Source organism: Aethalodelphis obliquidens, unplaced genomic scaffold, assembly GCF_003676395.1.
Source record: "Aethalodelphis obliquidens isolate GAN/ISIS:26980383/991018 unplaced genomic scaffold, ASM367639v1 scaffold9, whole genome shotgun sequence".
Lineage (NCBI taxonomy): Eukaryota > Metazoa > Chordata > Mammalia > Artiodactyla > Delphinidae > Aethalodelphis > Aethalodelphis obliquidens.
In genome coordinates, this window is record NW_020837953.1 from 26,385,943 (window position 1) to 26,404,018 (window position 18,076).

The 18,076-nt window shown below is 47.3% G+C and overlaps 1 protein-coding gene across 1 annotated transcript in view; it reads left to right on the forward strand.

The window, feature by feature from the left end:
- The window catches only part of CSMD2 (CUB and Sushi multiple domains 2), a 668,027-nt gene that overhangs the window by 607,541 nt on the left and 42,410 nt on the right, over positions 1-18,076 (forward strand). Inside the window, exons 50-55 of the mRNA XM_027109194.1 lie at positions 2,878-3,063; positions 4,103-4,297; positions 5,992-6,165; positions 7,786-7,959; positions 13,947-14,120; positions 17,160-17,348. Coding sequence (XP_026964995.1) covers positions 2,878-3,063; positions 4,103-4,297; positions 5,992-6,165; positions 7,786-7,959; positions 13,947-14,120; positions 17,160-17,348 — 1,092 coding nt within the window. The remainder of the gene's footprint in view (positions 1-2,877; positions 3,064-4,102; positions 4,298-5,991; positions 6,166-7,785; positions 7,960-13,946; positions 14,121-17,159; positions 17,349-18,076) is intronic.

The following is an 18,076-nucleotide window of genomic DNA, read 5'->3' on the forward strand; positions in this document are numbered from 1 at the left end:
CCGATGCAGGGGACATGGGTTCGTGCCCTGGTCCGGGAAGATCCCACATGCCGCGGAGCGTCTGGGCCCGTGAGCCATGGCCGCTGAGCCTGCGCGTCCAGAGCCTGTGCTCCGCAACGGGAGAGGCCACAACAGTGAGAGGCCCGCGTACCGCAAAAAAAAAAAAAAAAAGAAAGAAAGAAAAAGAAAGAAAGTAACGAAAAGCAGAGGCTAAAGTCAAAGAAACAGATCCAACATGCAGTCAAAATTGGCTCTTCCCTGTTGCATCCCCGTGGGACCACTGCACAGTGTGAGGACTTGCCTCCACCACTCCCGCAGGTTTCTCAGTTGCCTGAGAAAGCCCTTCTCGGCCAGGAGGAGATGTCCCTTCTTCGGAGCTAAAAGCTCTCATGTTGCACTTTTATCCCAACACGTTCTCGCATAGGCAGCTGATTTGAGGGAAAACGTCAGATCAGCCTCCTCCCTGACCACTCAGCCCAGCCTCCTCCCTGACCACTCAGCCCAGACCGCTCAGCATCTTTCGACTGAGCAAATCCCAGTGTCTTTCAACTGGGCTCTCTTAGTATCTTTCAAATGCGGAGGCAGGTACCTGTTAAGACACCACCAAATAAAACTCAGGATCTTCAACCAATAATCAGGAGCTCCAAGAACCAGGAGAGATTCACCCGAATTTGTCTGGATTCTCCGAGGAGGCAGATGGGCGCCAGAGGCCTCTGCTGGTGCAGATTCCAGACCCTTGTAGAGTTCAGGTGAAGGAGAGAAGTCTGCTCTAGGTCCCTTCGTCAGTCACCGAAACTGTCGACTGAAAAAAAAAGGACAACCTTGTCGACAAAAATTGATAGTCAATCAATGAAAGAAGTGGAAAATTTTATTCGAGCCAAATGAGTGGATTATAACCCAGAAACAGCATCTCAGAAAGCTCTGAGAACTGTTCCACCCGTTAGATGTCAGAGTTATATAAGTTTTTTGGAGCAGAGGGCTCTACGTTAAATGACGTATTATTGACAGTTTACACAAACCAGACCTAAATGTCATCGTGGCCCCTTACAAGATCAAGAGGAATGTTATCTTTTAAGGGGTTGCCTTGTTGATGGTAGGAGAATGTAGCTCTTTATGGTGGAGCAGGTATGTCTGACAATGGGGGAGGTTTTGTCGAGACATAAGGCAGATACACCATGCACACTAGGCAGAAAATTTTTTAAGTTTTTCTTGTCTTGCATAAAATATGAATTTTATTTCACAGCCTAAAAGTTGAAAATTGTGTTTTTATTCAACAGACTTAAGCCCAGAAGACAGCCTCTCAGATAGCTCTGAGGGACTGCTCCGAAGTGGCAAGGGAAGAGCCAGGATGTATAGGAGTTTTTGCAACAAAAACCAGGTGGTCAGGACATCAAAAGATTACTGTTAATTAAAGAAAACCAGACCTCTCAGGTTAATGAGTTTAGCGCTTTTCTCCATACAAGATGCCAGAGTCAGGGCTCGTTGAAATCATTCCTTTGAAATGCACCTTAGCTATCTAGGGCCAGCATCCTGTTCTTTCCATTCCTGAATCCCCTCAGGATGCAGTGTCGAGGGCCGCTGCTGTGGCTGAGGGGGCAGCCTATTGTCTCCATCCTGAGCTCCCTTAGCGCTCACTGTTGGGGGTGGCTGTAGGGCTGAGATGGCTGCAATATCCTTTGTTTGCTGAAATGGCAGGCAGCCATATCTTTGTCTACAATTTCCACCCCTTCTATTTAATGCGTATTTTGGTGATCCTATTTTTTTTTTTTTTTTTTTTTTTGCGGTACGCGGGCCTCTCACTGTTGTGGCCTCTCCCGTTGCGGAGCACAGGCCCGTACGCGCAGGCTCAGCGGCCATGGCTCACGGGCCCAGCCGCTCCGCGGCATGTGGGATCTTCCCGGACCAGGGCATGAACCCGCGTCCCCTGCATCGGCAGGCGGACTCTCAACCACTGCGCCACCAGGGAAGCCCTGGTGATCCTATTTTTAACTTAACAGAGCCCTTCCTTGTTCACTTTTTGTTGTTCTCTTTTCAAAGCCCTCTCTTCTCATTTTATTATATGTCACCTTGACTTTCTCAAGATGAGAAGTTTAAAGTTATATGTTTTCTGTTACCTGAGTTAGTTCTGTTTCCTAAAGGAGACTTTTCTTTCTATTTTTAATCTTATCTTTGTTTATCACTTTCATGCTGCTGGTGTTTTTCATTTGTCTAGTGATCTTTAATTGTTCATATTTCAAAGTAAAGGCTAGGTTGATTCTTCCAGGTAACAGATGTGGGTTACCTCTGCTGTTATTATATGTAGCTATCATTGCCCACTAGGTCTCTCCCATGAATAAGAAGTTGAGTTGAGTATGTGGCAGAGATAAGCAGACAGAGGGGCAGGCTTTAGGCTGAGAGCCTTTATATTTAAGGATTAAAAGAGCTTTATTCCAGGATGCCTCCTTCTACCGTAGCATCCCTAATTCTCTCAAGGGAGTTCTTTCCTTTTTTTTTTTTTTCTTTTTTTCCTTCAGTGGGTAAGAAAACCCTCTCTGTTTAGTTTGGAGAATGGCCGCCTGAATGTCTCTACACCGTGTTTGCGGGAAGGGATGGAGAACTGGTCTCACTCCATAGCTCCCTCCTGTATATTTTGTGCTGCAGCTTCTCAACTCCATTTAATCCATCAACACACTTCTATGTGCATTTCATCTTCCAAAGCTTTTTTTTTTCATCTCCTCTACTGATCTTCCCATTTTCTTTTTTGTTATGAGGCTTTTCCCTCTTATTAGTCTTTACTATCCTTTTATTAGGGCCTCAAGGGAGAGGAAAGATAAAAATATGTTCTCAGAACACCATCCTTGAAGCAGACATGTTCATGACATTTTTTTCCTCCACTAGCTCTTTCCTGTGGGCTTCCTGAGGCCCCCAAGAACGGAATGGTGTTTGGCAAAGAGTACACGGTGGGGACCAAGGCTGTGTACAGCTGCAGCGAAGGCTACCACCTCCAGGCAGGTGCCGAGGCCACAGCAGAATGTCTGGAGACAGGCCTATGGAGCAACCACAATGTCCCCGCACAGTGTGTCCGTGAGTCCTTGGGTAGGGGAGGGGGTGTGTCAAAGGGCTGGATAAGCAGCTGAAAAGATTCCTGCAAGGAGCGAGCTAAAAATCCAGCAATGGGAAAAGACATGGCCATGCAAGCTGGGGACTCAGAGAGCTGAGACAAGTGGGTACTGCCATCTACCAACCTGCTTTCCCATTTGAAACTGTTTCAAAGCACTGATAGACCACTGCTCCCTGAGATGTTTCCATAAACCATCACAGAATGTAGGAATGACTGGTCCACTTCCTTTTAGATGGAAAAACTGTCAGAAAGTTGGCATGAATGTCCTTTGATCACGGAACTCCAAAATAACAGAGATATACTTCGGTTTTAAGGCCAAAGTCACACACTGGCAGCCTCATGGGCTATATCTAGTCTGAAGATACAAGGTTTTGTGTTTTTGTTTTTGTTTTGCTTTGGTTCTTTGGCCTATGCAGTGCTTTATTAAAAATTTTTGAATTTCTTCCCAACATTTTAAAATCAGAAAATTTTACATAAAAATTCGTATTTCTAGCTTCTCTTGAAAAAGGCAGATCTGACCAATTGGAATTTGCAGTCTCACATCCACAGTCAACACTGACTGAGTGCCACCTCCCTTTCTTTTTTTTTTTTTTCTTTTTTTGGTTGTATGCGGGCCTCTCACTGTTGTGGCCTCTCCCGTTGCGGAGCACAGGCTCCGGACACACAGGCTCAGCGGCTATGGCTCACGGGCTCAGCCGCTCTGCGGCATAGTGAGATCTTCCCAGACCAGGGCACGAACCCATGTCCCCTGCATCGGCAGGCGGACTCTCAACCACTGCGCCACCAGGGAAGCCCTCCCTTTCTTTTTTAATTTGGCAGATCTGCCCACCCCAGCTTGCTGATTCCCCACCCGGCTCACTTCACTCATTGACCACACCTGCCTGGGGACGAACGGCTCTTGGATTCATCATTGCTGCGTTACGGTCTCCCAGTCCCCAGCTCTGGGTTGTCAGCGTCTTCCATAATTAATTTATTAATCCTCTCTGCTTTTTATCTCCCCAGCTGTGACCTGTCCCGACGTCAGCAGCATCAGTGTGGAACACGGCCGATGGAGGCTCATCTTTGAGACGCAGTACCAGTTCCAGGCGCAGCTGATGCTCATCTGTGACCCTGGCTACTACTACACTGGCCAGAGGGTCATCCGCTGTCAGGCCAATGGCAAGTGGAGCCTCGGCAACTCTATGCCCACCTGCCAAAGTAAGCCCAGGAGGGCAGGGTGGGCAAGTTTGGCACAGTGCCTACACCCTGAGCCGTCTCATACCTGGGCTGAATTGGGGGTGGGGGGGAGAAGAGGAGTATAGCCAGGGACTGCAGTGAACCCCCTTCTGATCACTCACCTAGAACCAGGAGCTGGAGAGAGGCCTATTCCTTTAAGGAAGCACTTCTCAGCATCTTGTCATCTTATTAAAAAGCTGCCTCTGTCCAGGTGAGCATCCACTAATTCATTTACTCCACATTCATACCAAGTATTGTAGAGGTATGAGGAGAAAAGGTTGTGGTTCCTGCCTACAAGGAGCTGAGAGTCTACTGGAGAGGCAGACAAATAAAGAAGCAAGGATAACAAAGTGTGATAAGACCTATAATGGGAGTGTGGTTAGGGGGAATGAATATAGCGCAAGGGACCAGGCCACCTATGTGTGCCTGCCTCTTCTCCACTGTAAGTTGTTTTTCTTTGGTTCTTTAAGATAGTTTCAAAGGTCAGGGTCCCTGGGAAGCACCTCTGAGATGGAGGTTTGTTCGGGAATGCCCTTGGGATCACCACCTGGGGAAGGGAAGGGGAGGGGAGAGGGAGGGGAGGCAAGAGGAGGAGAAGAGGTGGGGCTGGGAAGATGGAGAAGGTGATCTCTGATGCAGTATCAGAGAAGGCCTCAGCTGACCCTGCAAAGAGCCCTGAATCTTGGTGGCCCTTCAGAATTGTCACAAGTTAGGGCAGGAGGCCTTTATACTTCCACACTGACCAAACACTGGGTGCAGGCTGCCCCAGGAAGAGAGCATGACCTTAGGTGGGAGGACTCTTTAACCAAGGCAGTCTGAAGAGGGCTCGCAGCAAGGGGTTGTTTGCCAGCAGCTGGGGGAAGAAGTCCTTCAGTCCTAAAAGGGGGTCTGAGTGGGTCAGCACAGCCTCCACCAGTAGGGATATTCTGATGCTATTTACTGAATCAGTAAAGATGTGATAGAGGAAGTAAGTGTTTGTGAAGGGACAGAAGGAGATCACTTATCAGGGCACAGGGGGACATTTGAGACTGGGTAGGAGGAGTGGTATCTTCCCAACACCTATGACCCAAGACACTGTTACCTTTGTTCATCCAAGTCCAGACTCCGAAGTGGAACCATGTATGTGACAGAGTAGGAGTCACGAGCATGGCATAGCTTCCTTACAATGAAGGCGCTCACGTCTCAGTGCAGCCAGGGGCCGTCCGCAGTGCTGTGTGGAGAACGAGTGTAGGGCTGCTGCTGGGCTCGGCAGAGAGCACAAGGGCAGTGCCTGGCAGCGTCTGCCCTGGACGCCGAGGGGCACACCACAGAGTCGCCATCTCTCTGGCACCATGGTTCCTAACAAGGGTGCACATCCAAAACCCCTGAGGAGTTTTGGTTTTCTTTAATACACACGCTTGGGCCATATCTCCAGAGATTGTAAATCGTGGGTCCAGAGTGCAGCCTGGACATTTTTAAAGCTCCTCGGGTGCTTCTGGCGACACCTCCAGTTAAGGATCACGGGCCCAGCGTAACAGCACAGCAGTCACGGTGGCGACCCGTATTCTGGTCAAGAGTCCCATTAGAGTAGGTTAAACGGATCTTATTTTTGTCATTATTCTTGCTAATCAGAAGCAGCAGGGCTTCTGTGGCCGTCTCTCAGGGCTGGCTTCCTGAGCATTTTGTGGTCTTTATAGTCATCTCCTGTGGAGAGCTCCCCATCCCGCCCAATGGGCACCGCATCGGAACCCTGTCCGTCTACGGAGCGACGGCCATCTTCTCCTGCAACTCCGGGTACACGCTGGTGGGCTCCAGGGTGCGAGAGTGCATGGCCAACGGGCTCTGGAGTGGCTCCGAAGTCCGCTGCCTCGGTAAGTGACCTCCCTGGACCTCTCCTGTCCCTTTTCCCCTCCTCAGGACAGGTTAGATCTTTCCAAAGCTGCATTCCAATCTTTGAACTGAACTGTTTTACCTACTGTCATAAAATGCTTAATCCAAACAGCTATTGGCATCTACCATAAGCAAAACCCTGAACAAGCTTCCCCTGGAGCACCCAAACGAATGAGAGGAACTTCAAGTCTGAGGAGACAAACCTTTGAGGGGCTCTCATTCTGATCAAAAAGACACCCCCTTCTTATTGGCCCTTGTATGATGGGTGAAGCCCCAGTCTCCGCCTCCAGGGACACTTTACAGAGACACATTCCTGCAGCACACCTAAAATACCATTTATATTATTGGTTTTTCCATAAGATCTTAGGGGAAAACCCAGAGGAACTTTTTGACAAACCCAATATATATCAGCAAATTTTACATACATATGTATACAAAAATACAATATTATATGTACTATATTATATAATAAATAAATATTTTTGTCATTAGCTTGTTTTATGACAAAAATATGTCAGTGTATGACAAAAGCATAAAAAGCAACCTGGCTTACAGAAGACAGAGTTATCATTTCCCCCATGGTTAATCCAGTCCCTGCCTAAACATTAGATACTAAAGTTCTCTCTTCTCTCACACCTTTCTTGGACCCCTCAACTCCAAAGGAGGGTCCCAGCTACACAGACCCAACAGCATAGACTGGACGGTCTGTTCCAGAGTGTACAGTACTGCCCTCCCCCTGTCTCAGGCCTCTGTTAGAGACACAGTCATGAGTTATTTCCAAACAGAGCCCAAAAATGCTAGTGGAAACACGAGAAATTCACTCTACCTAAACCCCATTTAAAAAAAATAACTCACCTAGGTTTATATTATCTGTATTCCTTGCCGCTCAAGAAAGAAGGATGAATTTAGCTGAGCCACCTGGTCTTACATGGTTATTTTCAACACGACCAGATTTTTTTTATTCCTTTTCAAATTCTTTTCCCATTTAGGTTGTTACATAATATTGAGCAGAGTTTCCTGTGCTATACAGTAGGTCCTTGTTGGTTATACATTTAGAATATAGCAGTGTGTACACATCAATCCCAAACTCCCTAACTATCCCCCCACCCCCACCCCATTCCCCGTTCCCGCTGGTAACCATAAGTCCGTTCTGTCAGTCTGTAAGTCTGTTTCCGTTTTGTAAATAAGCTCATTCACAGCTAGGCTTTGACTGCCTTAATGAGACCACGGTGCCCTCCATGCAGTCGATGCTCTGGAAATGCTGGCTGATGAGAAAAAGAGGGGGACGTTCCCAGAGGCAGGGCAGTAACAGTGATCGTTTCTTACCCATGTACAGACACAGAAACTAAAGCTCAGAGATGGGTAGCCATTTGGAATGCAACCTTGGGATTTGGGGTTGCCAAGTCTTCAACACCACTTCTATCACGTCTAGGATTCCTGAAGTCAGTCCTGGATGCTGCAGTCAGGGGGAGGTGGGAAAAACGATGGGTGGTCCTTTTCCCCACCGTCCATGTCTCCCCCTCCCCTCATTTGACCAAGTCCCACCTTATTTTCTATAAGCTCCTCTTCAATTTACTCTCTTTTCCCACATCCCACCAAAGCTGGACACTGCGGGACCCCTGAGCCCATTGTCAACGGGCAAATCAATGGGGAGAACTACAACTACCGGGGCAGCGTGGTGTACCAGTGCAACGCCGGCTTCCGCCTGATCGGCATGTCTGTGCGCATCTGCCAGCAGGATCATCACTGGTCAGGCAAGACCCCTTTCTGTGTGCGTAAGTATGGTACCCACTCTCCCTAGTCACGGGCTCAGGTGCAACGTGGACTTTCTCTTGTGTTGTCTTGATTAGGTTAGCTAGAGGTTTTTGTGTGTTTTGTTAATGTTTTTCAAAGACAATAATTACAGCTGTTGTTTTCAGTTTTCTGCATCATTAACTATTGCTTTCACCTTTATTATTTTCTTCCTTGTGATTAACTTCTTTGTTCATTTTCTTGCTTTTGAATTAGGAATTTAGTTCATTTATTTTCAGTCTTTCATTTTTATTGATTATTATGGATGTAAGTGTTTAAAGCTATAAAATTTCTTCTGATCCCTGCTCTAATCATACCCCACAGATTATAAAAATTAGGGTTTTATTATTTCTCAGAAATTCTGTAATTTTGATATTAATTCCCCCTTTTGCCTAGAAGTTTTTTTTAATAAAAGAGTGTGTGGTTTTTATTTCCAGATGGAAGGACCTTTTGGATTTTTTATTTATTTATTTATTTTTTTTGTGTGGTACGCGGGCCTCTCACTGCTGTGGCCTCTCCCATTGCGGAGCACAGGCTCCGGATGCACAGGCTCAGCGGCCATGGCTCACGGGCCCAGCCTCTCCACGGCATGTGGGATCTTCCCGGACCGGGGTACGAACCCATGTCCCCTGCATCGGCAGGCAGACTCTCAACCACTGCGCCGCCGAGGAAGCCCCGACCTTTTGGATTTTTACATTGATATTCATTTCTAATTGATTGCACTGTATATAATATTTCTACTTCATGGAATTTACTGAAGCTTCCTTTGTGGCCTAATATTTGATCAGTTGTTATGAATGTTCCATGTGCATTTGAGAAGAAAGTGTATTAGTGTGTTAAGTTCTATGTATAATCGTAAGACGTGCCTTATTGATTTTGTTGTTTATGTCTTCTGTATGCTCACTTCTATTTTTGTCCACCTGACCTGTTTTGTTCTGAAATTTGTGTTTCAAAGTTTTCTTTTATTAGTATTCTTCTATTTTTTCTTACATTTCCCGTAGTTTCTGTTATGTAACAGTAATTGCTTTATTTGGTACATAGATATTCATAACTATTATAGCTACATTGCAAATTATGGTTTTAGCCTTTAAAAATATCTTCATTATCACTTTTAGTATTTTCTAGTTTGAATTGTACTGTGTCTAATACTATTAGGCTTATGCCCCCTACTCTCATCCTTTGCCCATTTGCCTGGTATACCTTTAACCACCCTTTATTTTAGACTTTCTGAATCACTTAAATTAGATGTGTCTGTTATATACATCATAGAGTTGGGCCTTGCCTTCTGAGCCAGTTTGAAGATCTTTTTCTTTTAATAGGTTAGTCAAATTCATTCACATATATTGTTATAACTTATATGTTTGGTTTTAATTCTGTCATGTTTAATTATTATGTGTAAAATATAATACACATATTTCTTTCTTTCTCTGTATGATGTGTTCTCTTTGCTTTTTTTGCTTTGCTTTTTTTCTTTTTTCATTTGATATTTAGGAAAGGTTGTTAACTTGTATGTCCCTTTCCTGTAATCAGTGCATTGACATACCAGGATCCTTTTTCAATATGTTCACATTTAAGATAGACTTTCTCTTTCTAGCAGTGACTTTGATCAATATTCCCCTGCTCCCCTCCTCTCCTCTCCTCTCCATACAGCCTTGCTCTCTACAAAGGCTTGCGACAGAAGCATGAGAAATAGTTCTCCCTGGGTTTAGTGTTTATTTTTCTACTTACACGTAACTTAAAAGTTTACAGCATTGTCTGTCTTCTAGTTATGCTGCAGGCCTGCCCTTTCTACAGTTTTATTTCTTCTTCTTGTTAGTCTGCATTTTGGGAATTTAGATGGCCACTGTTTATTCTCAGTTGCCTGGAAGTAATTTGGAAAAATTTTCACTTTCTAAAGTTCCATAAAGTGAGCCTTTATATAGAGTGCAGGTTTTGTTCTTAATTTTTGTAAGGCAGGTTTTTGTTTTTAATTCTTTTTCATTTGGTTTTTCATATATGAGATGGAACAATGAAATAATGAGCCTTAACAAGCAATGCATGAAAACTAGTCTTGATAGTTTCTTAAGTATTAAGAAATGCTTTACAGAAAGGAAGGTTTACAGAAAGGAAGACCTATCTATATTCAGTCAGCCTTCTAGATGTGTCTAAACAAAACATGTTTGGTTTAATCCAGGAAATGCAAATTCAAATGCCTTTAAGAAATTGACACAGAATATCTGTGAAAAGATTTGGGTTACCAATAATAGGGAATGTTGGAGTCTGAAAAAATGGAGGATGTCTGCCGAACCTAAGATACTTAATTTTGCACCTGGTCCTTACTGAAAGGCAGTCTAGTAAAGCATTTGGACACTTGGACCCTGGACCTAGATTGCCTGGGTTCAAGTTCCAGATCTACCACCTGCCCTGTCACATCACAGAATCCAGGATCTCTTGTACCAAGCTCCATTCTCTCCTGGAGCACAGAGTTTTAGGAAGTATCTGGAGTAAGACGGCAAGAGTAATAGAACAAGTGATTGCTCTGTGGCAGGTACTGTGTTAGCTGCCATCACCTATGGACTCAAGGTTTACAATATCTACCAGACTCTCAGAACTTTCCAGCCACCCATCTACATTTCCTCAGTCAGCTCCCTTGTCCATTCTGCACAATTTCACAGCTGATTCACAATTTCACCTCCTTTCTGAACACCCGTGTTCTGTTTGTCAGCAAATAGCAAATAGTGAAGATGTCCTGAAAGCAGAGAAGCTAGGTTTAGAACTCAGACAAGCCACTTAGAAACTGTACCTCTTGAACAAGTCCCCAGACTCCTCTGAAACTCTCTTTTCCTATGAGGATAACGATGGTGCCTACCTCAGGGGGTTGTCAGGATTAAATGAAATAATGCATATAGACCCCAATAATTGTTAGCTAATCATATAATCTCACTTTCTACTGTGCAAAGAAAATAAAAGCCATCAGGTAATAACCCCTTCCACTTCCTGCTTCCCTGGCTCGCATGTCTGTCCTTGTCACTTCCCTCCCATCTAGAAGGAGGCCCAAGGCTAATCCCTCCATGGGTCTCTGGACCTCCTTCCCTTCTGCCTTCCTAGTAAGCTTAGTCTGTTTTTACTTCTCTCCTCTGAACTGTGGACCTTCCATTTCTATTAATTTCCCTCAGCCTGTAAGACCGAATTCAAGAAACCTTTCCTTAGTACATACTTTGTGCCAGGTGCTGTGTTAGGTGTTGTGGGTAAAGATGAATTCAATGTGCTGTAGTCTCGGCCCTCAGGAAATCTGGGTCCAGTGGTGCATGTGGTCGACGTCCAGTTAAGCCCCAGTCCAGCAGAACTCCTCTTTTCCTTCCCAGTGGTGTGTTCTCCTTCTCCCTTCGCGCCTGTATTCGTCAGGGCTCTCCAGAGAAACAGAGCCCTCTGGGCCATCTGACGAGTCTTGAACTCTCCCCGTGGGTCTGTGACACTCCCACCTCCTGTGAGCTTGACTTACTGCTTTGCTGACCACCTCCGTGTCCTTTGCGGGCATTTCGGTCAATCTGCAGCTCAGACGCTGGTACTCCTCCCAAAGGTTTTACTCTTCAGCCCTCTTCTCTCACTCTATACAAGTGGTTATTTTAGCCTTTGGGGTCATGACCCTTTGTGAGTCTGGTGAGAAAATGGATCCTCTCCCAAGCTGATCTCAAACACCCAATATTTTGCATATAATTTTGGGGGATTCACAGACCCTACGAAGCTTACCTCCATTCCCCCACCACTTCACTAACCTGGCAAAGTCCTGCTAAGCCTTGAGACCCAGCTCATAGGGTACGCCATGCCCTCTGTGGACCCTCCTTAACCACTCCCTCCCTAGCAGAGGATAGGTGCCCCTCCTGGGCACCGGCCTGTCTCGGCACCAGCCGTGGTGTTGTGACGGCCTGCATCTCTGCCTGCTCTCCTACTAGGCTGAGAAGTGAGCCCCCTGAGCTCCTTGTATATCATCAGTATGTAGCAGAGTGTCTCGCACTTAGTGCGCGGTAAACATTTAATGAAGAGCAAATGTATGAATCTGTTTTTAAAGCAACCCTGTTAATGCATATTGAAATCCTTACTTTACAGATATAGGAGCTGAGGTGTAGAGTGAGTTGTCCAAAGGAAGGAAAAGACAGAGCTGAACTATAAACCCTGGGCTGTTGGCCTCTTAGTGCATTCTCGTCCCGCCACACCGGGCAGTCTTGAACACCTGTAGTCCGTTATAACAGCACGCCTCTGCCCAGCTCTCTCTGCTAGAGTCAGGGATGCTACTGTTGGGATTTACATAAGAGAACGGGCCCAGAAAGACAGCAGACGTGGCCACAGCCAAAAGCGGGTCCTACTTGGCCTTGTTCCCCGACCTCCGTCCATACCATTTGGGTCTGGGGTGGGGTCCTCATAAATCCAAGTGTTGGGATAAGAAAGCATTCCTCATGGCTCCTCAACCGCTCACAGCTAAAAATCCAGAACCAAGGGAGAGGCCTCAAAGCCATCAAGTGGGAGTTCAACCCAGAGACTAGGTACCAGGCAGGCACTCAACAGAACTAGGGATGAGGGAGCAGAGCAGAAGTCAGGCGTCCATCCGTTCATGGCTCACTCATTTGTTCGTTCACTCAGCAAATATTTATCAAGCTCTTCCTGTGTGTCAGGCACTGATACATACCCGAAAGATACAGCAGGGAGTGAAACAGAGTCCCTGTCCCAGGGAGCTTCCATTCAGGTAGAGGGAGACAGGCAATGAACACATGAAGAAGTACATGCAGAGTGTGCCAACTGCTATGGAGAAAAGCAGGGCAGGGCTAGGGGGCTGGGCAGTACTGGGGAGGTTGTTTATCTGGTCGTGAGGGAGGGCCTCTCTGCTAGTGACATCTGAGGGGGCACCGGAGGATATGAGTGCAGGAACCAAGGGATGTTCCAGCCAAGAGGGAAGCAAGTACATAGGCTCTGGGGCAGGAACTTGCTGGTTCAAGAAACCTCGAAGAGACCAGCGCCACTGGGTGGAGTGAACTCCACTACTGGGAGGAAGCGGGGAAAGCCTGGGCCCTACAAGCACCAGAACACTCTTCCTTCCCTGCCCAGGGTTGAACAAATTGCAAAAGGAAACAGAGTCATAGGTGGAAGACAAAATATCACTTTTATTCCAGATAAAGACTAAGTTGGAACCCATAGCTTAATGTGAGAGCCGAGTGGAATCTGCTCAATAAACCCCAGAACAGGGTGGATTCACACACAGTCAGAGGCAGCACTGCACTGGGGCGGGCATCGCTCCATTGCTGCGGAGAGCCTGTCTCTGGAGGAGTGGGGCAGAGCAGCGCTGCCCCCAGGCCGCCGGGTCCCAAGAGGAGAAAGGCAGGGCTGAGCCTTTATTCTTCCCAAATTGCACGATGGGCCGCTCCACGTTACCCGGGGCAGAGTAAGGAAGAGAGCAGAGAGAAAGGCCAGGAATTACATGAATTGAACTCCCTTCACGTGGAAGGAGTGGGGGAAGGGTTGTGCCCCCACTAAGAGCTCTGGTTCCCACTGGTCTGTCAGAGTGACCAGTCCCTCCACGCAGGCATGGTTAGTATTGACTCTGGCTCCATCCAGATTGGCCCAGGAACTAGGCTGGGTCTGCATGACATGAGGGGTAGTCACCAGTGTATCTGGCGAAGAAGAGTGGAGTTGGGGAGCCAGGGGATAAGGGAGAGGAAACGAGGCGGGAGGGACAGAGAACGACGCTGTGAACCTAACACCCTGTGGAAGTCCAAGAATGACTTCTCTCGTGCTGTCCAAGCGGTGGACATGCCTTCAAAGAAAAGGGAATGTCCACATGCTGATTTCAGGGAAGCAGAATTTTGCAGCAAAAGAGACTAAAGTTAGACCTAAGGCTGAACTTCACTGATGGGTATGAGAAACGCCAGGTGAGGAGAGGATGGACTTTGGGGGATATGGAATAACAGGAGGGCTTACCTCTCTTCTGTTCTGATTACAGCGATTACCTGTGGACACCCAGGCAACCCAATGAACGGCCTCACCCAGGGCAACCAGTTCAACCTCAACGATGTGGTCAAGTTTGTTTGCAACCCTGGGTATGTGGCTGAGGGGGCTGCTCGGTCCCAGTGCCTGGCCAGCGGGCAGTGGAGCGACGTGCTGCCCACCTGCCGAAGTGAGTCACCCTTCTTCTCCCCTCCCCCACCCCCAGTACCTCTGCCATCTCTGGTCTGTGACCCACAAGCGGAAGCCAGTGGATTCCATTGTGGTGCTACTTTGACCAAATGGGGAAGACTTGGGACAGAAAAGAACGATAAATGGGGGCTTTCTCAACCCCTAGATACAGCCACGTCAAATTTCTTCACTGGTTATGTAAAGAGAGCAAAGGACGGTCATCTTTCAAACTAGAAATGGAAAACCATCTTCTGTTTACATTTCGTAGACCCAATAATTCACCATTATCATATAGAGCCCCACTCTTGATGAAAGAAAAAAACCCACAAGGGTTCAAATGAAAAATAAAAAGCCAACAGTCTAGGAGTTGGGATGAAGGGGGAGGGAAGAAATGAAACCACGGACTCCAGAGGCAGACTCTGCGTAGAGGATATTCCAGCCCCATTCGGTCTATTTAGGAAATAGCTTCTAAGGCTTTTAAAGGCTGCTCACAGCAATGAAGGGCAGTGGAGCTGTCTGCCTCCACCCAAGAGTGGCCTGGCAGGCTAGCCAAGGTTCAGGAGAGTCAGACAGAGTGAACTGTGAGCGAGGCCAGCCCTGGTCTGGAGGTTGATCAAGTCTTCACAGCTGTAAGGTGTGAGGACTGAGACTCCCTCAGATGACAGCTCCTCCTCGCGGTGTTTGGGGGTGCACGGCGATTGGCTGTGCAGCGTGTCACAAGTCATTTGTAACTGATATTAAAGAACCAAATTTTTCAAATGATGTTTTAAAATCATTAAAGATACATTCACAGCTAACCTTAAAATAACATTCCTCTCAACATTTCAAGGTGCCATTTTGAGTGAGACAAGGTTCTAGGGAACACAGGGGAAATTGTCATGACCTTGAGTTGACCTTCCTTCCATCACCTATCCAGGCAGGAAGGAGCTGAGAACTGATGCTTTGGGGTGTTGTTATCCCATTACCCCCTTCTCCTCAAGAACTGTGCTCTGTCTCCGCAACACAAGGTCCTGTCCTGTAACTTCAGCTCCCCCGGTCCCAGCCCCTTCCGGGGGTGCTGTACTCAAGGGCCGATCTTGGAAACAGACGGCTGGGGTAAAATCCTTAGAAATGATGGCCTCTGCTCCTTCTCCCCACCGGCCTATTCTCTACTCTGACAGAGTGACCTGCCTGAAATGCAAATCTGATCAAGTCACTCCATGTTTAAAACACCTCCCGAGACTTCCCACTGCCCTTAAGATAATAAAAGTCTCCTCTGCTGGTTTAACGGGGCCCACAGACCTGGCCCAGCCTCCTGTCCAGCCCACTCTTCTCCACTTCGTCCACCCCCAGCCTCAGCTCTGCATTGGGTCCCAGCCACACTGAACCTCTTCCGGAGTCCTCACACAGTGCCCTGTGCCCATAAACCCCCCGGGGCACCAGACACAGTTTCCTCCAATGCATTCTTCTCTGTCCCCTCCCGCCCTCTCTTTGTCTGGGTGATTTCTACCCAGTCATCAAGAGCCTCCTTCTGGGAAGCCTTTCCTGCTCCACCCCCTGCGCGGGGCTAGATGCTCTGCTTTGTGCTGCGGAACATTCTCTGCTGTCCCTATCAGAGCACTTATCAAACAGGATGATTGTTCATTTGTCCCTTTCTCTCTAGACCAGTAGTTCTCAACTGGGGATGATTGTACCTGCTCCCCTGTCCCAACAGGGGGCAGATGTCGGAAGACATTTTTGGTTGTCACAACTGGAGGGTTTCTATCGGCATCTAGTGGACAGAGGCCAGGGATGCTGTTAAACATCCTACAATGCACAGGGCTGCCCCCTCAATAAATAATTATCAACCCAAGATATCCTTCGTACCAAGGTAGAGAAACCCTACTCCAGATTGTAAGTTCTGTCATATCCTCACTGCCCAGCACAATGCTTGGCACTCAGTATATCACGATAAACAACATGAATGAATAAAGGCTACTTAACCTGTTTTGTGACTCCAACCGCTCTGAGCCTCAGAGAGGTTCATCAGAAGTTAAAACAGCTCACACCTGAAAAGCTTATCAAAGATTTTAAGTACTGGCCCTGCCCCCCTTATGATGCATATGAGATTCAGGTAAAATAATGGATGTGAAAGTGTTTTGAAAGCAAAAGTACAGATCATCGGGCTTCCCTGGTGGCACAGCGGTTAGGAGTCTGCCTGCCAATGCAGTAGACACGGGTTTGAGCCCTGATCCGGGAGGATCCCACATGCTGCAGAGCAGCAGGACCCGTGAGCCACAACTACTGAGCCTGCACTCTAGAGCCCGCGAGCCACAACTACTGAAGCCCGCGCGCCTGGAGCCTGTGCTCCGCAGCAAGAGAAGCCCCCGCTCACCGCAACTAGAGAAAGCCCGCGCACAGCAACGAAGACCCAATGCAGCCAAAAATAAATAAATTATTTACTTTTTTTTTTAAAGTACACATCGTGGGTTATGAATAATATGGTCATTATTCTCAAATCTCACTCGATTTTGAGTTAAGCTGCTTTGGAAACACTTCAGGATTTAAAAGTCAAATTTATCCCCCAGGATTAATCTCCCCCTGAAATACTCATAAACGTGGTTAAAACAGTTTCCAGAAGAGCCCATCCCGCTTCCACAGCTTTGCTGAGGGAGACATTGTATCAGGGATCTGCTCACAGAGAGGAGGCATCCCTGCCCTCAAGGGATTCTTGTATTCAAACAAGTCACAATGGAGCGATCCAGGTTTGTACCGGGAGCACTGAGGAGGGAGAGGTTAACCAGTCTGGGAGGAGGTGGGTGGGCCTCTGCAGGGAGGTGATGTCTAGCTGGACATGGAAGAATGAATCCCTTAACCAGGTGATCAAGGTGAGGGGAGAAGTACAGCAGCCTCAGGACAAGCTCACCTTCCCAGCAGGATCTCCTTTGTGTAGTCTGTCTTGGTCTGGAAATTTTGCTGTACTGGAAATACGTGCCTGTTTGGACTTCGGAATTCTCATTTAAAAGCGTAGGAAAATCCTCACGTCCAGGTCTCTACATCTACTCATCCCGTTCCATTGCAGTCATCAACTGTACAGATCCTGGGCACCAAGAAAACAGCGTTCGTCAAATCCACGCCAGCGGCCCACACACGTTCAGCTACGGCACCACCGTGTCTTACCAGTGCAACCACGGCTTCTACCTCCTGGGCACCCCGGTGCTCAGCTGCCAGGGAGATGGCACATGGGACCGTCCCCGCCCCCAGTGTCTCTGTAAGTTGATGTTATCTACTCACAATGATCACCCGTGCCTTCTGACAGGATGGTCCATATCAAAGAACAGCCCTCCTCTGTGTGTGTGTGTGTGTGTGTGTGTGTGTGTTCACGATGGCAGTCACTGTGTCTGCTCTACGGATGTCACAGAGCATCTTGGGCCCTGTTGGGTTAGTTGCCACACCAATTCTCACGCTTTCTCTGTTCCTGGCTACAGGCTTATTCTCTTTCCTCTCTAGTGCTGCCACCAACCTCTTCAGCCTCCAGGGTTCCCTTCCTTCAGGGGTCCCGGCTGCATAGCGGGACACTGTCTCCCATGTTACACCCTCCTTGCTTTTCCAGAAAGACAACACATGAACCCCTTTCTCTTGAAAGACTGAAGCAGAAATGCCACCGACCCTGGAGGCAGACCGACCTGGATTTGAATTCTGGCTCTGCCACTAAACATGCTGTGTGGTTTGAAAGAAGTCCATTAACCTCTCAGATCCTCCATTTCTTCATCTGTAACAATGATGCTAATGCCTCTTCCATAGGGTTATTAGAGGATTAAGTGAGAACATCCATTAAAAGTGCCTAGTACAATATGTCTGGTATATAGTAGCTACTCAATAAACAATAACTGCTTTAACTGTAATTAGGAAAAAATATGGGGACACCATGTGGGGAAAAAAAGGATAGGGGAGGCACTCAGAACCCTGACACCTGGTGGCTAGCCTCACACATCCTGA